We start from the raw sequence: 22,572 nt of genomic DNA on the forward strand, positions 1-22,572 counted from the left end.
ACAGCATGTTTTACTGAAATGCTTGAAGACTTTGAAGACTAAAGCATAATCTGAAAGAAGGCTTTTAGATAGAAGCAATTGGCTCAGATACCTTCAGTTCTGGAAATGTATTAAAGCAAGCAGAATTATTAATAGCCAAACAGATGCACGCTCCCTTGTTAAATCTGTTAAAAACAAAATATGTAACCAAGAGCATTGCCATATGTGGATACAGATATCAAACATTTTTTTTCTGGTGTAACATCAATTTTACTACAAGTAGACTGCAGGACCAATTTACACTTAAGACTGTCCTTTAATTTGTCAAAATACATTTTTACAAGAACAGGAAACATTTCACTTGTTTTTAATTCCTTACAGTTGGAGCACAAGTAAGTTAAATGACTTGATAAAAGAGCCCACAATCTTGTGCTGTAATGAAGAACCCCAAGTCAGCACAACTCCAGTGTAGTCAAGTCAAGTCAAGTCAACTTTATTTATAAAGCACTTTACATACAACAGCCGCTGACCAAAGTGCAGATTAACAGAGAGAGTTGATAAATGTGACCTTGCACGTCATGGTTCCTGGTACAGCTGCCTAGCTACCTGATATGCCACACAGGGCCGTCTTAACAGCATTATAGGTCCCCGGGCAAAGCAGAGCAGTGGGGCCCCTACCCACACAACCACTCACAGGAATAAAAATTTAAACGGTCAATACAATTACACATATATTTATTTTATTGGTACTTCCAAACAAAATCAGCTGTTTAAACATTAAATAACATGCTGTACAGCAAAGCTTAATCAACACAAACGTTTGAACAATATAACACGGGCCTTGAAAAAAACAAAAATTTCAACATATAAATGATACTCAATTGGTAAACCATACAGATGGAGATGACACAGTATGAAATTACTGAGAATTATTTATTATTAATCAAGTGTTCAACACAAACATTTGCAAAATTTCTTTGCAGAGAATTGAGTTGAAGTGACGTTAACATATACGCTTTTACATTATGTTGTGCGTGAGATCCGTACACATACCTGCACATGAGGTTGCAGAGGTGACCGTGATACTAAATCAGAGGCGAATGCCAATGTCCACTTGTAACACAATAACAAATATTTATAGTTTAGTATAGTATAGTATTTATTTATTGACAGCAAGTCACAACATACATATACTAACATAGGGCCCCTATGTTCTTGGGGCCCCCGGGCCACTGCCCAGAGTGCCCATTCGTTAATACGGCCCTGATGCCACAGTCCCCCCCACTTCTTAAATTTGCGTGTCCTCATTCCTACTGGACTGTACATGCCTCTCTGCTGCCACCCAGAAATGACAGTTTTAGCCCATGTCATCACTATACCCTGTAATGTTATGGCTTCTTCTAACGAAGGATCTTATCTTTTTATGTTATAGTTGCCAAATATTTCCAAATCCAACTTAAACAAAAAGAAGGAACACAAAAGTGGTGTCCATAATGTAAAGTCATGAATTTGCAGAAGCACCGATAAAATTAGAAAAAGCAAATTAGAGAATAGAAAGTCAAAAAGATAGACTCGGGTTTTAGAAAAAGGATTAGAAGATAGGATTGGTTTATAGGGTTATTATTGTCACATGTACAGAATACAGTAAAATTCTTAATTGCATGTGATAATCTTACCATTTGCATGCCTAAAAAAAGGAGTTAAAGGGCTGCTAAACTCACGTGACATGGTGACACCTCCCTGACTGACACTTTGCACGGAGGACATGCACAACTTTTCTAAGAAACCTTGGCATTTTTGCCCATCAATCTACACTCAATCACTCATAACGACAAAGCAAAAATGTTTTCCAAAACGATTTGCAAGTTTATTGAGAATCAAAAACTGAAATCTCTCATTCATATAAGTATGCAGACGTCCTATAGGTGCATCCTGTTTGTTTTAATTGTTCCTGAGATGTGTCTACAACTTGATAGAGAGTCCACATGTGGTGCATCGAATTGGTTAGACATTATTTAGAGAGGCACACACCTGTGTATAGAAGGTCCACAGTTCACACTGCATGTCAGGACAGAAACCAAGCCTTGACGTCCAAGGAACTCTCTGTAGACCTCCACAAACTGTGGTGAGGCATAGATTAGGGCAGGGGGTATAAAAACCATTGCTAAAGCTCAAGAGTGTTCCCAGGATCATGGCGGCAATAATTGTGAAATGGAAGAAGTTTGGAACCAATAGGACTCTTCTTAGAGTTGGTCGTCTGGCCAAATTGAGTGACCAGGCAAGAAGGATAAGGAGGTCAGCAAGGACCCAGTAGGCACTCTAACAGAGCTTCTGCTGAAATGGGAGAAACTGTTGAAAGGACAACCATCTCAATAACACTCCATCAATCAGGCCTTTATAGTAGAATGGCTAGGCAGAAGCCATTCTTGAATAAAAGGTACCAAACAGAATTTAAAGGACTCTGAGAGCATGATGGTAAAAGATTCTGTGGTCTCATGAGACAAAAATTGAACCCTTAGGGCAGAACTCCAAATACTGTATCTGGTGAAGATCAGGCAATGCTCATCACCTGCCTGATACCACCCCTTCAGTGAAGCCTGGTGATCGCAGCATCAGCTACAGTATATGACTGCTTCTCAGCAACAAGGAAAGGGAGACTGGTGAGAATTGAGGGAAAGGTACATGCTGCCAGATACAGAGAGGTTCTTGAAGAAAATCTGCTCAAGATTTGCATACAACCTCAGAGTTAAAAAAAAAAAGTTATAGCAAGAAATATGGAATAAAGCAAATACTGTATATATATAATATTTTATTTGAATATCGACAAAACCTTCTTTGTAATGAAAAAACATAACAACTGTAAATGATTACAATTATTGAAACAGTAACACTCAGTGTTTATTCAATCCCAATGACTGGCATGGTCTATTTTAGTTTTAAACAACTCTGTTTGGGTTTAACTTGTTGCCTGTCTTCTTAAACAGCTATCAGTTAATAATGAGGCTTAAATGACAAAGGAATCCCCAGCTCTCCAGCTCATGTGCTTCCAAGTAAACCTGTGTCCATGCATCATGAAGTATCTGTGCTAATAAATTGTTTTGAAATAAAAGAGAGAGGAAGGAAGGACCACAAACATATGGACACAGTTCTCAGAAAGCGAAAGAAAGAAAACAATTAAACACCAAGTTACATTATCTGGCAGCCATTGCGGACTTCCAAGACCACAATTTAGAACCCCTGACCAACATTATGTGACACAAAAACCTTTAATTGAGTTCATTGAAAAGTCTGCTCATATGAATATGAAATATTTGGTACACAAAACATACCTGCTATTATTGGCGTTTCACATAATGATAGATAGATAGATAGATAGATAGATAGATAGATAGATAGATAGATAGATAGATAGATAGATAGATAGATAGATAGATAGATAGATAGATAGATAGATAGATAGATAGATACTTTATTAATCCCAATGGGAAATTCACATTCTCCAGCAGCAGCATACTGATGTAATAAACAATATTAAATTAAAGAATGATAATAATGCAGGTGAAAAACAGACAATAACTATGTATAATGTTAAATGTTAACGTTTACACCCCCGGGTGGAATTGAAGAATCGCATAGTTTGGGGGAGGAACGATCTCCTCAATCTGTCAGTGGAGCAGGACAGTGACAGCAGTCTGTCGCTGAAGCTGCTCTTCTGTCTGGAGATGATACTATTTAGTGGATGCAGTGGATTCTCCATAATTGATAGGAGCCTGCTGAGCGCCCTTCGCTCTGCCACAGATGTTAAACTGTCCAGCTCCATGCCAACAATAGAGCTTGCCTTCCTCACCAGTTTGTCCAGGCGTGAGGCGTCTTTCCTCTTAATGCTGCCTCCCCACCACACCACTGCGTAGAAGAGGGTGCTCGCCACAACTGTCTGATAGAACATCTGCAGCATCTTATTGCAGATGTTGAAGGATGCCAGTCTTCTAAGGAAGTACAGGCGGCTCTGTCCTTTCTTGCACAGCGCATCAGTATTGGCAGTCCAGTCTAATTTATCATCCAGCTGCACTCCCAGGTATTTATAGGTCTGCACCATCTGCACACAGTCACCTCTGATGATCACGGGGTCTATGAGGGGTCTGGGCCTCCTAAAATCCACCACCAACTCCTTGGTTTTGCTGGTGTTCAGTTGTAGGTGTAAATTATTAAATTATTAAATTATTAAATTGTATTGTTTCAGAAATGCAACTTGAGTATTGGTCAAGATGCAAAACTGAATGTATTATTTTGTAATAAACATGAATGTTATTTTGCAAAACATGAATAAACAACACGATTAAGGAACATTTATATTTAGACTCTTTTAAATCTTAGCTCATCCTGTCTTAAAACTATTATTCAAGTAGAAACTAATGAGCTGAGACCAAAAGAATTACCACTGGTTATCAGATATTTTCTCACTGTCTCAAGTTATCACTTTCAATTGTGTCTTGTTTTTTTCTGTTTTTAATTTAATTACATATGTCTGCATGTGTTTGTCATTTTGTTGTTTACCTGGTTTTGTTTGTGTCGCCCTTGTCCTTATGTTACTAGTATAGTAAAGCCTTAATTTCTACTTCTGTGTTGTTTCACTTCACATCATGTCGGGATTTTCCTGTCTGACTCACCTTGTACTCTGTAATTTAACATTCAGTGTTGACTCACATCTGAAAAAGACCAAAGCCAACATTAAATGTGTTAATAATGTACATTTTGAAAGGTGGTAAAAAGGTGTGTTTATACAGTATGTCAACATATATTTTTTTTATTAAAGGCTTTCAGTTTTACAAATAAGTTTGCATTTTTTGGAAATGCTTACAAAAAGAGATATCCTAAAAAATAAAACTACAACATATGCAAATGAAAAATGACACTGGAAACAAATAAAAAAATCAACAAAAATTATTGAAAACTTAAAATTAAAACAAATCCATCTAATAAATGCATTCTCACAGTTTGCACTGATGGATCTCCCATAATGTCTATAAAATGAATTTTGCAGTAGTCGAGTTCATTCAACTCAGTATTATATGTTAGCAAAAAACTCCTGAAGCTCTATAGGCGTCCACTACTAACAAAACATCTGGATGAATGGCGAGTTCTTTTTTTTTTCCTTATTAGTATTACACAATGAAGTCTTGTGTTGCATATTTTAGAATAAAAGTGTAATGACGGGGGTGGGGGAGGATGGGGGTAGTTGAGTAATAAGTAATAAACCTTGATTTCTTTTCTTTCTTCTCTAAATATTAAAATCTCTAAATTTTAAAAATGTTTTTGCCTTAATATTCTATAGCAACATTCTTGTTTTTAGAAACCTGAATGTCCACTTTGCTTTCCTTGCTTTGAGATAACATCACATTCTCAATCTCTCTTAATCCATGGTCCTAAATTCAGGTACTTAAACTTGAATTACCTTCAAATCTATGTCAACTTTTTTTGACTCAACATTATACATTCTGAAAAGAAAAGGGTGCCCACATGACTACAAACATTAATATGCTATTATTACAAGTGAGACAACAAACCACCTTGGATTGAAAACAGATTAAGTTCCCAGTCTGCTCCTTTGTTTAACAGATTGTTTGTTATTCAAAGCTTTTGTTTTTAATTACATTGCCTCTTTTTATATATTTTAATTTTCAAAAATCGGAACATTACAGTGGCAAGCAGATTAATCAAAAATATAATAATAACATATCAGATACAATTTACTTCAAAACAAATACAGAGAAAGCAAAGGAAAAATAAAACTACAAAGGAAAAAAACAAAACGAGATTCATCCCTAAGCCAAAAGAACAGCACTGGCTTAGAAAAGAAAGTTGAATACAGATCCTTATTCAGCTACAGCAGCTGCACATTTTCAGAAGCTACCAAAAAAGATACCGTGGGCACGCGATTACAAGCCTCCTCCAAGATAAAAAAGACACACATTACAGAATCGTCAAATTTCAAGGACTTTGCAGTTCTTTGTGGAAGAATGAAGAGCTGATCAAATATTTCATAACAGAGTCAGAGTCAAGATTACTTCTCCAGGTTCCAAGCCTCAGCTCATGACTGGAGTGCCTGACCAAGCTTCCTCCAAGATGCAAAGATACAGTTGTGGCCAGAGGTTTACATACACTCATCATGAACATGAATGTCAGGGTAATTGTAGGCTTTCACCGATTTCTTTAAACTGTTGCTTTTCTGGTGTGGAATGATTGTACAACATACATCATTAATGACTGTAAAAAACAAGAATTTGGTGGACAAGTTTGAATTTATTTTGGATTTTCTAAAATCCACACAGGGTCAAAATTCTACATACAGTCTGAAATATATACATAGGCCACTTAAATTTCTAAATAAGTGGTACTGAAGGTTCTACAATGTCATTTAATTTGACAGGGCCAAGGCCTATTAAATTCTCATTAGTGATCATAACTGACCTCAGCTAGTAGCTTCTCTGTGTCAGCCAAGTATTTGTTTGACAGCACTCATTGGACTGACCAACACTCTCAACAATGGGGAAGTCCAAGGAGCGCAGTTAAGATCTAAGAAAGAGAATTGTGGGTATACACAAGTCAAGAAGGTCTCTTGGAGCCATTTCTAAACAACTGCAGATTCCAAAATCATCAATTCAAACAATTGTACGTAAGTACAAGTTATTGGGAGGGGTCCCCACTTTGCCAAGGTATGGAAGAAGACCCAAACTGTCAACCTTATATGAGAGGAAATTGGGTAGGATGTTCAGGAACAACCCAGGAAGCACCAAGGCCCAAGCCTGCCATGAACTGGAGACTGCTGAAAAACCAGTGTCACTTTCTTCAGTCAAGCAAGTTTTACATAACCATGGACTGAAAAGGTGCCATCCAAGAAAGAAGCCTCTTCTCCAAAATTGACACCTTCAAGCTCGAGTGAAATTCGTAGCTGCCCACATGGACAAGCAAAAAGCCTGCTGGATGAAAGTTTTATGGTAAGATGAGACAAAGATTGAGTTGTTTGGCCACAATGACAAGAGGTATGTTTGGTGGAGTAAAGGTAAGGCTTTCAGACCTAAGAACATCTTACCAACTGTGAAGCATGGTGGTGGTAGCATCTGTTTTTCTGCCAGTGTTACTGGTACATTTTTACAAAGTGGATGGAATAACGAAGAAAGAGGACTACCTCCAAATTCTTCAGAATCACCACAAATCAATAGCTAGATGGTTGCATTTGGGTGTTCCAACAAGACAATGATCCCAAACATACATCAAAACTGGTTGTGGAATGGATAAAGCAGACTAACTTTAAGTCTTCATAAAGCCCAGACCTCAACGCTATTGAAAATTTGTGGACAGTGCTTAAAAGTCGGGTCCATGCCAGGGAACCAACAAATTAAGTGAACTATACCAATTATGTCAAGAAAAGTGTTCAAATATCCAACCAGAATTATTGCTTATTGATGGCTACCAAAAGCATCTGGTCGAGGTGCAACTGGCTAAGGGACATTCTACCAAACATTAGTTGGGATACATGCAGTGCAGGATTTACGTATAAGCTACACAAGCTATAGCTTAGGGCCCCCATAATACCTAAGACCGGGCCTGGATACATGAATATATTTGAGCCTATATGTATATTTTTGATCTTGTATAGATTTTAGAAAATCAAAAATAAATTCAAACTTGTGCACCAAATTCTTGCTTTTTACAGTCATTAATGACGTATGTTGCATAATCATTTCATCCCAGAAAAGGAACAGTTCAAAGAAATCATTGAAAGCCCATAACTACCATGACATTCATGTCCATGATGAGTGTATATTAACCTCTGACCACAATTGTACTGTACATGGAGACAGAACAGGCAGGCATTTCATTAAGGAGGCAGAATCAATCTCCAGGTTCCAAGCTTCAGTTAATTACTGGGGTCTCTGATCAAGCATGCCATTACAAGCGGTTTTCCAGGACTTCACAATTCTTTATGACAGGATAGATGGCTAATGAAATATTTCACAACCGAAACAGAGACAACATTACTTCTCCACGGTTCAAAGCCTCAGCTAACAACTGGGTGTCTCAGATCAAGCAAATGTTTGAATCTGTTCCTGTAGAGGCTGGAGAGTATGATATTGACTAAACAGAATGCACCTTCTTCTCTTTGTTTTTTTTAAATGTTGCCTACAACACTTTTTTGCTCTATGTCAAGGTATTATATCCATTATTTAAGAAGTGCAGCCTTTCAGACATATTTCAACCACCTCATACATTTGCTACTCAGCCATCCCATCAGATTCTTTTCTCCCTGCCACTGTGAAGATGGAACATCCAAAAGGTTAAGGATTTCTTCAAATTACTAACTTCTCAATGATTTCTTCCCCCTGGATACGAACAACATGCAAATACGTCCCTTTCTAAGCTATTTTGTTTTTATATGGCATGTAAACATACTGTAGACCAATATGCAAATTGCTTGAAAATTAAGGAAGGAATGAGTTAAACTAATGTTTTCTAATACTCTAAAATATGCTCTTGAGTGCAATTGTTTTCTAGTGATGGTCAGATCCCTAGCCTCAGAGCCATCACTCTGCCCAAGAATGGAAAAGTTGCTGATTTAAATCCCATAAACGGCAAAATTGATTCCACCCCATTGGGCCCCTGAGCAAGGCCCTTAACCTGCCATTGCTCCGTCCTGGGTATGCTGTTAATCTGTATCCAGCCCTTCAAGCAGGTCCTCCAACCTGCAGGGAAAAACCTGGAGGTTTGTGGCAGAATTGGCACTCCAGCCACCATAAAAAACCTCACACTGTTCCATTCCATCTGAACTAGTGTGGTGCTGAGGTGTCACCCGTCACATGGCTGCACTCGGGTCCTAATGTTGAGGTGGTTTGTCATGTGGTGGGTGCAGCAACTTATCAGTGCATGCTCCTAACCTCGCTGCCTCTCTCTAGTGGTGTTCTGTTATTCTTGGAGACAACACATATTGAAAGAATGCTCACTCTGATAACCAAATGATATGACAACCTATTTACTTAATCCTCAGGGGTGTCATGCTAATTTCCATGAATCGGTAAAATTTTCTTGTTACCTCCTTAACATTTACACCTGATGTACAGATAAAGCTCCCTGGATCTTTACAACTGCCTTGTCAGATCATCATATGGGCTTTGGCTTAAAGTAGGCAAGCTTGTTGCATGTATGAAATTAAACACATTCATAATACAAGTAATGTAACCTCGTTGTGTGGCTCAGTGCTTAAAGGAAAACCAAATTTCTAGCAGTGTAGTTTATGGCGATACACTAGTGTTCAATCGAAGAGTGGTGTGCTGCTCATACAAAACTTTTGAGCACTGAAATAAACTAATACACTAAGAAAAGGTGCTTGTACTCTGGGTAGGAACCCCATGAAACTTTGAAAGTGGCAAAATAATTATTATCAAGTTCAATTGAATAGCAGTTTGATGGGGTGGGGTCATGAAGCTTCACGTGCAACAGGTATGGCATACTGGTAGGAAAATGTGCTGATACTTGTCAAAACACAAAGGGAGAACAGAAAAAGATTTGGGGATTCACCCCATATATTGTACAACACAATACAGAAAAATAATGGCTCCAGAGCACTCTCTGGTTCCGCATCCAAATAGGGATAAACTAAGGAGGGAAGGTGCTGGGTTCTTATAGAGGCAGGGGAGGAAGAGGTGGATCCAGAATCAAAGAGCCGGAAGTGAAGTTGATGGGAGGTGTGGCAAGAACTGGGGTACAGGAACAGGAGGAGGTTTTTCAGACTGGTTTCTCTTTGGGTGATCTGCAGAAGAGGGAGAAGAAAGGTTAGTGGACTTCATCAGAGCCAGCTCTTGTATTCTGACCTCGGTTAAACCCTTGGTCTGCCTCCAAGCGCACGTGTGTGACATACTATATGTTCAAATTGGGAGAGGTGCTGGTACTCCAGGTAAAAATTAGGCAAGGTGCCGTTACTGAATACCACTGAGTACTGACTCACTTCAAGCTTTTCCTTTTCAAAATACTTTGTAAACACCTGACAATTACACTAAGAGTTTTTTTCTTATTTTTATGCCTTTAAAAATGTAAATGTTTTAATTTTGTGGAAGCCATAACTTAGGTAAAGAGCGTATTCATTGTTTTTTTAATTATTTTGACACCCGTTCTTTGTAGTAGCTATACATGCTTTCTGAAAGATTCATAGCAGCTAGCAGAGGGTAACAACCAATTATGGAGATAGTGTAGGAGTTTGAATTCTTTTGCAAAGCATTGTGCTTGTTCGAAGTGCTACAGTAAGTGGATGACAGACCAGGATATAATACAGAACTATTTCATCAATTTGACTGTCAAAACTAAACATATTTCATTACGGGTTTATATAAAAACAGTTCATAATATGACACTAAAAACTGTCCAGAAGTATGTGAATTATCTAAATTTGGTGCCAGAAATGCTTCACATTGTTAAATGGAGCACTTGGCCATTTCCATGTTTACTCTGAAGTCGAGCCGACTCACCCATCTGCTATATAAGAAGATTTCTGTCTGTTCAGCAGTTACACTCTGCATGGACATATTCAGTGTAACATTTGTGTTGTGTCATGTAATGGGCAGACTCGGGTCACAGCCAGGATTGACTTCCATGCCTTACCTAGCTGGGAGGCCAACTGGGATAAGTAATGGGCTGTTTCCCAGTCAGAAGATCTAAGTCTGAGGATCTGCTCTGTGGTGAACTGTTAGCAGCAAGTTGCAAACTCAAAGTCTCCAGCTCAAAGGTCATGAGCTAAATGGAGAGCTCCTTCAGTCAGCCACGCAGAGCTTGACTTTGAACACTGTGAGCAGTACACCTCTGGTGACATTGGCTGATCTCTCTCTGTGTCAGACCCCACCAACTTAAACAGCATCACCACTACACCACATGCAGGTTGTTTACCCATACACTGGGTAGCAGTATCCCATATGTCAAACCCCGCTATGGATGCTCACAGAGCAGCATGGGAGTTGTGGTCTCATAAGATTGTCCTGGTTTGGTTCCATTTGGGCCACCGTAGGGGAACCGATGGGAAGTGGAGGCTTGGATACTGCCTGATTCAGAAGGCTTTCTAGAGATAAGAACTTGGCACCAGAAGTATTCCTGGGTTGGAGCTTAAAAGAAGGCCCTCCACTTCACCCGGGGAGTCAGAGTCGGGAGGGGAAACAACATTTGCCTGGGGAAGAGTGGAAGAGAAAAAAGGATTGTGTTATTTGAAAAGAAGCCTTTTAACTGTTCGATAAGTACATGTTTTGAACCCAGGGCATCTGGGGTGGCACAGTGACGCAGTGGTAGTGCTGCCCCCTCATAGTAAGAACACCAGGATTCGTGTCCCAGGTTCTCCTTGCATGGAGTTTGCATGTTCTCCCCGTGCTTGTGTGGATTTCCTCCATGTGCTCTGGTTTCCTCCCAAAATTCCAAAGACATGCAGGTTAGGTGGATTGGCGATACTAAATTGGCCATGATTGGGGTGTGTATGTGTGTATATGTGTGTTCACCCTGCAATGGATTGCCATCTTGCCCAGGGTTTGTTCCTGCCTTGCAGGGTTTGTTCAGGATTAAGCGGGTTAGAACATGACTGACTGACTTGTGTCTGTGGAGTTGTGTCTTGGGTTTGGGCTCATTGGCGACCCCTAGTGGTCACAGATATCTATTAGAATGTATTTTGTAAATGCAGGAATGCATGTAGTAAGAAAATACACTGCATTTTTCATTCCAATACACATATTAGCACTGCTGTACCAAATGCCCCATAACAGATATAACAGACAAACTGACAGTATAACATAATAAAGAAAATTTTAAATAGAAAAATGGGAAATGAAAAAGAATAGTGTACATAATACTATGTCGTCTGAAATCTTTAAACATTCTGGAGATGATTATCTGAAAAATGAGAGCAGGGATAAATTAATAACAAATTCCATTAACAGCTGTTCCATTTACAGGACCCGAGTTTGACACCCCCATGGTCAGACCATCAGTTGTTTCCCTCTGTGCAACTCCAATAGGATTAGTCCTTCCTCTATCAGACTTTTTTACTTACTATATATATTTTTTTCATTTAATGATTCCTTTGTTAGGTTAAAGTGATGGTTGCATACCCCATCTGTTGGAATGAAAATTCAGTGGATTTCATTAGTACCCCTTTGACATTCTATGGAACAGACAACAGATGGTGAAGCTGTGTGCAAATATCAATCAGGATTCTTAACCCTGAGCACACAGTGTCCCCTCAAGGGTGTGTTCTTTTTTCTCTTCTTTTATCTGTCTACAGTATGACAATAAGTGCATCTCCAGTGACCCATCTGATAATGTTTTCCGGTGACACCATCATGATTGGCCTGATTTCAGATGGGGACGAGGTGTCATATCAGAGAGAGAGAGACAGGTGAATGGGCTAGCTGTTGGTGCACCCTCAACAATCTCAGATTAAGTACTTTGAAAACAGCGGAGTTGATTGCGGATTTTAGTAGACACTCCTCACTTACTACAGTACTCCTCTAATTATAAATGAGTCCTTGTCAAAAGAGTGGAATCGTTTCAATTTCATAGCATTACTGCCACTCACAGTCTTAACTTGTCATCATTTTTTTCTCAGGCAACTTAAAAAGTTTAGCCTGTCCCAGTCAGTGCTGTTCCAGCTTTATCAATGGAGCTATAATTAACGACCACACTCATCCAGATAACCATCTCTTTCATTTACTGCAGAAACATTATCAGTCAATAAAAGCAAAAACTCCTCAACACATAAAGAATTTCATTCCTACTGATGCAGATTCAGCACACTTCGTTTGTGTGACATGTCTTTAAGACAGTCACCAACACACAGCCTGATACCATAATCAGGACAGTAGTAATGTGGTTCTTTGCACTCTTTTCTTACGCAGTCACTTTGGTTGAACACAGTTTCAGATTCATGTGGTTTTTTTTCCTGATCTCAAAATTATTTTTACTATATACGGTACAGGCTTACATGATATACAGTATGAATGAGCAAAAATGCAATTCCTTATCGCAAAATTGTTTTATACTGTATGTTTGTGTTTTTGTACAGTGTATTATTTTTCTCTACGTCTGTATACAATATTGAAGTGGTGTCCTGTATTGTATATTGTGCTGTTATTGAAATTATTTTTGTTATGTGTATAGATGAAACACAAAGAGGAATTCCTAGCAAGTACATTGCATAACAATAAATTTCAGTTCTAATTCTAATTCTAAAAGCCTGCATAACAATAAAGTTAAGTTCTAATTTTAAAAGCCTTGGAATGGTCATGTTAAAAATGAAAGCACTGAGTGAGTGTATCATGAGTGACATCGTAGGTATTGCAGACTGCAGTTACACTCTTTTGAATTCATTTCAATTAGATGACATTTCTCCACTTATATTTAAATGCTAGAACAGTCGTCCATGATTTATCGCGGACTGAGGCAGCTAGTCCACAATATGTATTTTACATGCCAAATATTTGATTGTTTTAATAACCAGCTTTCTGAACACAAAACGTTGCCCTCCTGATATTCTAGTGTAGCCTTCTTAGCGTTATGCTCACCCCATGAAAAATGAGACAAAAAGTTTTAATTTTTTCAACAAGAAATAATGTTATTACATGTAACAGAAGCATGCAATTACCAAAACTTCAACATAAATACCATAGGAAATATGTCTAGTGTCCACTGTTGTTCTGATGCAGATTTAGTGCACATCCTTCATGTGATATGTTTTTAGATGCAATGCATAATCAATGCATAGCCTGATGTCATAATCGGGAGTGTAGAAGCGCACTAAGTTGTGCAGTTTTGTTATATTGCGCATAAAATGGTCGACCGTTTCTGAAATATACAATTGATGTATCCCTTGTGTTATTGCATGCTACCACAGTGCAAGGCTTAACAAGGTTATTAAGTGTCAAGTCTGCATTGGTGTCAAGTCTTTTTTCTCTAAAACTGACTTTACGGCTTTTTGTTTGTCATTGTGTTTTTAATTGGAGGCTCTTCCCCACTCATCAAAATTGATGGGTTACCATATAGTAGAGTAGCAAAGTGCATAGAAATATTCATGATTTTTGGCAGCATGCTGTTATTTCATCCAGGGACACCAATGTAACACCTGGCAGCAGAAGATTGGGGGTCATTTCTAGAGTGTGGGACTGGACCGCGAGTCCGCCTGTGGGGTTGCCAACCAGGATCCCGAGCTGTTTTGTTGTGTGATGGGTGCGGCAACGCGCTGTACCAGTGCATACTCTCCAACCTGACCTGTATAGAAACCAAAGTCAAACCAGGATACTGTATGTTCTGAAGCAAACTATGAGAAGCTAAGATTGTTGCCCCAAGGATGTTCATTTTAGCTTAATTGCACACGCTAAATAAGCTGAAACTGTGACGCCGTTTCACCCCATCTGTGGTTAATTCTAGTATTATGCGATGTGCTGCAGGAGTTGGCAGGTTTTGAAAATGGACACATTCAAAATGGACTGCAAGTGCTTGTTTACTGTATACTTGTGGAATATTTTTCAAAATATCTTATTATTATTAAAAATAAGATGCCATAAAATATAAAAGGTAACGTCTGTTTTTTGTGTTTTTTGACTGCTGTTATTTTGTGATTCTTTTATAGTTCTGGGGTGAATTAAATTACAGATTAAGACTGACAACAGAAATGCATTTTGATAAAAAAATAAAAACATCGAATGACAGCAATATTTGGGAAAAATCTAGCCCGCTGGTCATGTAATTTTCTCCATATTCTGATTTAGTGCTGCAGCACATGTAAACTCATTAGTCCAAAATCATAAATAACAAAGCCGGCCTTAGTGCTCTCTTCACATAAGACAATAAAACACACTTTAAATACTCTATGGCTTCAGTAAATTGAAGATGGATGAAGCCTACACCAAAGGTTTTTTCACAGGTAAGCTGATGGTTTATTCCATTGCTGAAATATATTTAAAAATTGAAAATGATTTCAAAGACATTTATTTTTCAAAATACATTTCTCTGAAAAGCCATAGCAAAATCTCCTTAGGTAAATACCAAATGGTGCAAGATTGAAAATATTTTGCCATTTATTGTCATTCTGGACCATGTCAAAGGAAGTGGGAGCCTAACCTAGCCATAATTTCCACAATGCAGGAATTAGCCTCACATGTAACACCTTTACAATACTGGGAAACTCAAGTTTACACTAAGCATTAATTCATACTAACCCAGTTCAGTAACTAAAATAGCCTGAGATGCATAAGAAGTAATGGAATTATTTGAAGAAAACCAATGCAAACATGAGAAGAACATCAAAAACTGCATATGCTGAGTAGATACAGTACATGAATTTTTATATTCAGTATCAATACTAGTAAATCTTCACAATACTCTATGCCTATTCATTAACGCAGCAAAACCAGAAATAACATCTAATGGCTTTTTAGTCAAAGTATTCCCATTATTCAAATGAACAATATTGTGTCTTTTCTGTAACAGATAATAACATATTGTATATATACTAAATACTAATAGTAACAACAGCATTAAAATCATAGTATAGCCATCAAGTCAATACCCAACTATCATTTAAATAAACTAGTATTGACATTCATAAATATCAAAATACAATGCATGGCTTGAATTTTAATATATGATGGACACAGGGATCCCCCCCAGTGTAACAACAAATGGGAATTTGGTACTCATGGGGAGATTTCAGCATCGGGTTTATAAAGGAGTTCATCATGAACTACCTGATTTACCTTAGAATGTGTATATTCCAAACTTATCCATCCATCCATCCATTTTCCAACCCGCTGAATCCGAACACAGGGTCACGGGGGTCTGCTGAAGCCAATCCCAGCCAACACAGGGCACAAGGCAGGAACCAATCCTGGGCAGGGTGCCAACCCACCGCAGATTCCAAACTTATTCTCTAACATATTCTCTCCAGTATATGAACAAATACTGCTAACTAAACATAAAAATTTAAACATAAATATATCTGTACTGATACGTATGTGAAAACCAAGATAATTTGGGATGTTTTCATTTAAACAAACTCTTCAAAGCTCTTTTTATAACAACATGTTTATAAAGTCTTTTTTGTCAGTGAACCACTCGGTTAAGTTTGTAACATTTGCTACTGTAATATTTTATATTTGCATCAATAGCTGATCAAAAAACTTACTAAAGTGTAATCAAACTGATTCAGATTTTCAAATGTCAGCAACCACTGGTGCTTTAATTGTCCAAATTAAAATGACATCTGTTCTATCAGTTTTACATGAATCCTTTATTTCAGAGCTACTGTAAGACAGCACTTGTGTTCTTTTCAAGGTGTTTGATATGAGTGATCAGACTTTGTTGTTGCTATTCTGGGCACAAATCCAGAATTAGAAAATTAACTGGACTGATGTTACCTGATGTCAATTAATCTTAACCATTGAAACATATGACGTGCTTTTTTGTCACATTTCAGGGGTTATACTCAGAGCATTGATTTTCCTTCAAAAGCTAACAAATGTCACAGATTTATTGTTTGCATGTTTGTATTCAGCAATGAACTATGCTGTTTCTTCGTCTGTCTCACTGAATTCTTGTCTCGCCAATTATGCATTTCTGCTGACATAGTACATGTTGTATTAATAGGAAGATGTGGTTTGTGCTTCAATAAATTAATTTGATTTTGGCATTAACAAATCAAACAGCTCATTTCATCACCAGTGCAGACATGTCAAGTGTCCTCTTTGCCTGAAACATCTCGATTTTTACTTGTAGCGTGCAGTTTCCTCCCACAGTAATAATTGTGGATGCGTTTGAGGTTTCCCCTACAGCCCTGACATTTGTAGTCCAGTTAGAAAATGAATGGATGATTGGACATCTACAGATGTGCCCATGACATTTGGAAAATGAAACAAGGCCTCCATTGCTTTATGGGGACTGTGTAGGACACCCCATTAAAGAATGATTACTCTCAACATCACTTCATCTTCTCTTACAAGTTCGTGACACCACAAGTTAGACGATTACAACTGACCTCTGATCGATGAAATCATTGCATTCTCAAAGCACGCACAAATCTATTTCTGAATTACCTCTGAAATAGGAATTAAAAGTGTTAATAAAGAAAGCTTGTGTATGTGTGTGTATTTTGGCTTTTTTTTTTTTTTAATACTAAACAAATTTCCCAAAATGACAGAACTGAAATTCTCCAGCCTTGAACACAAAGCATTCCCAGACATGACTTTGTCTGTTTTTCTTTCAGACGTGTTAATGCAGTGCTGTAACATCACTGAGCTTTTTTCTCTCTCACACACACACACACACACACACACATATATAAGTGGGAAGTAGAGTCGGGGTATATACAAATATGCACCTTACTTGTCTACTTGCAGTCAAATGTGAATGACTTTCACTTGGTACTACTGATACTGCAAAAAAAGCCTCCTACCATTACATTGTTTGAATATTGGTATTAACTTGGTACCGAAGTATTCATTCTTGTGACATCTCTAATAGTGAGTGAACAGGCTGGGCATTGAACCTGCCAGGCAGCAGCTCTCACCATTGCGCCGCCATGCCATTCACATTCATGGGAAATGAATGCAATTCATTTGATCACTTTATTACTTTTTTATTTAATTTATTTTTAATTATTCAAAACTCATCATTTTTATAGGCTATACAGCTAATATTATTGATACTGAGTAAAATTAGAAACTGCAGCAATAGTTAAATCATCCATCCAGCCATTTTCCAACCCGCTGAATCCAAACACAGGGTTACGGGGGTCTGCTGGAGCCAATCCCAGCCAACACAGGGCACAAGGCAGGAACTAATCCTGGGCAGGGTGCCAACCCACCACAGATAGTTAAATCAATAATCAAGTAATCTACCTCCACCCCACCCCCACCCCCAAAGTTGCCCATTAGTCTCACCTCTAACTTTGATCTTCTTACTTTTTTTTGCTTTAGCTTTTTAATTCTCAAGCCCAAAGTTTACTCCTGATGACCACTGTGGCTATGCCAGTTTTCAGTAAGAAAAATGAAACGGTGAGTACTTTCATTTTAATCTTTTTCTTTAAAAATTTTCAGCTTTGACAGAGAGTGCTGCTATTTTTGTATGTAACTTTGAGAATGTGCACATTTATTAACCCAAGCTATTCTGTGAATTTCCCATCGGGATTAATAAAGTATCTATCTATCTATCTATCTATCTATCTATCTATCTATCTATCTATCTATCTATCTATCTATCTATCTATCTATCTATCTATCTATCTATCTATCTATCTATCTATCTATCTATCTATCTATCTATCTATCTATCTATCTATCTATTCTCGCAGTAAGACATTCTTACAGTAATAAGGCTAATAGGAAAAGGAGGAGAGTCCAGCCTATCAAGGATCACATTCAAACAATCCTAAGGTGGGATGACAAATGCTGAGCCACCTTGACACACAGTAATTGTGGGTGAACTATTGTTCTCATTGCTGCTTCTAACAAAATAATGTATTACATGTAATTGCTTTAAAGAGCAAACACAATTGTATTTATGTGCTTTTTTCATTATAGCATGTTGTATGTTGAGATATCAGTGTGCTGAAGGGCTCAAAGGATTAGGTGTCATTTGTACACATATTATACTAGTGAAATATTTTTTTGCTAGAGCTAATGATTCAAGTCACAGAGAGCCACAATATCTTTGAAGCAGATGCTATAGTGGGATGCCTTTTCCTAATATCCTGTAATTGTCAGTTATGGATGACACTGAATAGAGGAGTTCATACAGAGAAAGCAACTGTATGAAATTACTGAATTTCTCACAGATAACAAATCAATTACAACTGTGCAAGTGTGCCATGCATGCAGTTATTTGACATGTAAAAATTTTAATGAATCTATCTATCTATCTATCTATCTATCTATCTATCTATCTATCTATCTATCTATCTATCTATCTATCTATCTATCTATCTGTAGTAATTTTAATATTCATATGACTGTCAATGTAATTCCTATCATTGATAGGATTGTTCATCTCACTTTCACTTGTAAAATGTTGTCTTCCATAACTGGTATTAGTGTGGGTGATTTGGAAGTTTAATGTATATTGTGGATGGTTACCTGGCTGTCAAAGGTACAGTTACCACACACAAAGACAAAGAAATGATCCTTCCCGGCCCATGTAGACGGAGAGATATGCACAGACTATTTGCTGTATGTAGTTTATATCAAGAGTGGAGAAACAGTAACTGCTAGAGAGTGTTTGTTAGGATGAGACCCTAACTGATCTTTTCACAAGCTGTTCTTTCCAGCTCTACCCGCCTGCTTTTGCTGCCTAGCAACTCCAATTATGCAACCAATTCAACCAATTAGTTCCTGTTCACTGTCAAGCTATCTATTTTTGTGTTCATAAGAATTACTTGTGAACGCTTTGAAATTACAGTAAAGAGTTGGCCAAGTATATAATGAGATGTAATGATAACCATCTTCACCACTCTCTCTGTTTCTGTTTCTTTCAATTATATTCACTGATATTTATCATGTTTTCTTTTACAAATTTACCATGTTTTTTTGTGTTCATAAGGTTTACTTATGAATGCCTTGAAATTACTTGTTTTGCTTTTTTTTGTCCTGCTCCTCTTGACTCACCGATATGAGAAAACTCCCACATATGATATACCGTTTGACTCTGCTTCTTGTCTAATTATGCAAGACATTGAGCTTTCTAGAGTTGCCCTTTATTTTTGGCTGTTCAGACACCAAAACCCTCTTATTTTTAGACCATTCTTGTACCATGTTTTGTGCAGAAAATGACACTGTTATGATAAAGAATAAACCAAGTCAGAAGGACTGAAGTTGTGCATGTCACCACCGACCCCAGAGGTTCACCCCTCTAATGGGATACAAGGTCTCAAAGTTACTTCTTTACAGAAAATTTTGAAAAAATGGGGATCAGTAATATAAACACAAGTGGAGTGTATTTTTATGCTATTTCAAGGTTGTTGATCTGGATTATGATATTTTGGATATTTGATTCTTTACTGGTGGCCCTACCCCTCTAACTGCCAATCCCAGAAGGTTAAACACAACAGATTTCAAAGATAAGCTTGTGGAGTATAATTTTAGACTAATTGAAGGTCAGGGATTATGAATATGGTGTAATTTTTTTTGTTTGATCGTTTACTAGGGATCTACCCCTCTTTGAACTTCTATAAAAAGGTAAAAATGAACAAATTTCAAAAATGCATGTGGGGTTTCAATTTAGAATATTTCAAAGTCAGCGATTACAAACATGTTATTTGTGATCCTTTACTAGGTAGTTACCCCTCTGTGGACCTCTATCAGAGGGTAAGAAGTGACAAATTTCTATTACATTGGAGACTAGGGCGGAGTGGTGGCTCTGAGGCTAAGGATCTGCGCTGGTATCCCGAAGGTTGCCGGTTCGAATCCCCGTCACTGCCAAAAGAGATCCTACTCTGCTGGGCCCTTGAGCAAGGCCCTTAACCTGTAATTGCTCCAGGGGCGCTGTACAATGGCTGACCCTGCGCTCTGACCCCAAGGGGTATGCGAAAAACTAACAAACACTGTTGTAAGTCGCTCTGGATAAGAGCGTCTGCTAAATGATGTAAATGTAAATATGTTCACTTTTAAATTTACATTGAAACACACATTTTATCATTTTAAATATCTGACACCACTATTCTTATGTATTAGGCAGTTCTACCTCATGAAGTAAACCATTAATTTTTTTACGAACAACCCCACATTAGGGTGTCTCACACTAATTCAGACTTTTTCATACTTCCTTTAGATTTAAATTTTTTTATTGGCACTGTTTTAACATTATACCACTGGTCCATCTTTCATATTACACCAAAATGCCAAGTTATGCATTTCAAATTTTGGACAAAGGTATAATTTTTTCAAAATTTCTTAAAATACAAACAATTAAAAGTTAGATATCCACAACCATGGAAGTACCCCAGGACTGAACTTGGGAACCACTGGTACAGGACATTGCTAAGCTATTAGAGCAATCTTGACAAGAACATGCCATTTCAGCTCAACAAACCCACGCCAATCCTATCCATTTAATTCTTCCAAAGTAATATCAAGTTGAGTCTGTCTATCAAACTACTTGGTGGCTTATTCCATTTGTTTGTGGTTCTCTGAGTAAAGAAAAACTTCCTAATGTTTGTGCGAAATTTACCCTTAACAAGTTTCCAACTTGTTCTTGACAAACTCATTTTTTATTGATTTTTTATTTAAAGAAAACAACATTCCATACAATCAAGTCAAATTTAACAGAACCAGAATTCAACTCCCACCCGAGAGAAAGAGGGGAGAGCCAACAGCAAGAGTAAATCTTTCAAAAACAACAAAGAAAGGAGAATGGCCTTTTTGTCGATATAAATGCTTATTCGAAAACTTGATTAATGAGATTTTGCCATATTTTAAAAAAGTATTGAAGCAATCCTCTGAGAATTATTTTTTTTCCAGTTTCAAATAGTATAGAACGTCAGTTACCCATGGACTTATAACAGGTGGGCAGGTTTTCTTCCAGTTGAACAAGATAAGTCTACGTGCTAGTAGTGTGGTAAAGGCAATTACAATCAAATTGGCCTTCTCCACTTTCGGCCCATCCAGAAGAACACCAAACATGGCAGTTAATGGGTTACGAGTGATTGTGATACCAAGGCTGTCTGATAGGCTTTCAAAGATTTTTGCCCAAAATGATGTTAATCTTGTCGTGGGTACATTTTGGACAATTTTAAATGAGATAAATGTGCTCAATTAAAGATTTTAAATTGAATGACTGCTTTGTGCATATGGAGCTTGAGTTTATTCTATGCATGGTTGCTTCCACTCCTTTTCTGAAATGTTAAGTGAAATATCCTTTCCCCATCGTACCCTGGCATCTTTGACAGGAAGAGAATTTAAAATGTTCTTGTATATTATCGAGATGCTGTCTGAGTCTTCAAGACTGATCAGTATAGAAATGGGTGGGAGATGAGGAATATTGGGAAGGTTCCTTTTAGCAAAATTTCTGATTTGAAAGTAGTGGAAAAATTGTATTGATGGGAAGTTAAATTTGAAATGTTATTGTTCATGAGATGTGAAGACTTTATCTATATACAAGTCTCTAAGTGTTTTAACCCTGGATGTTTTCCAAGCATGAAATGCCGTGTAAGATTGAGAGGGTAGAAAAAGGTGATTATCATGTGCTTCCTGCATTGGTTTCATACTCTGAGTGATTGATGGGTAATTGGGTTATTATTATATTGACGATAATTTGTATTTACTAGGGCACAAAGAAGGGCATATAAAGAAGTACTGCAATGATATCATTTCTATTGCAGATCAGGCTTGAATATATTCAGCAATTTATGCCAATGTCCAAGGGCCTGATGTATAAGTGGTGCTTACGCACAAAAATGTTGCATACTCCCATTTCCACACTCAAATTGCGATGTATAAAACCTAGCTCAAACCCTGGCGTACGCAATTTCTCCACTCAGTTTTGCAAACTGGTGGCACCCAGCGTCAAAGCAGTGCTTTTGTTCCA

The 22,572-nt window shown here is 37.7% G+C and overlaps 1 protein-coding gene across 1 annotated transcript in view; it reads left to right on the forward strand.

The window, feature by feature from the left end:
* The window catches only part of cacna2d4a (calcium channel, voltage-dependent, alpha 2/delta subunit 4a), a 791,862-nt gene that overhangs the window by 254,244 nt on the left and 515,046 nt on the right, over positions 1-22,572 (forward strand). Inside the window, exon 15 of the mRNA XM_051921543.1 lies at positions 17,973-18,050. Within this exon, the coding sequence (XP_051777503.1) occupies positions 17,973-18,050 (78 nt within the window). The remainder of the gene's footprint in view (positions 1-17,972; positions 18,051-22,572) is intronic.

This window comes from Erpetoichthys calabaricus, chromosome 18 (assembly GCF_900747795.2).
Source record: "Erpetoichthys calabaricus chromosome 18, fErpCal1.3, whole genome shotgun sequence".
NCBI classification, from domain to species: Eukaryota; Metazoa; Chordata; class Cladistia; order Polypteriformes; family Polypteridae; genus Erpetoichthys; species Erpetoichthys calabaricus.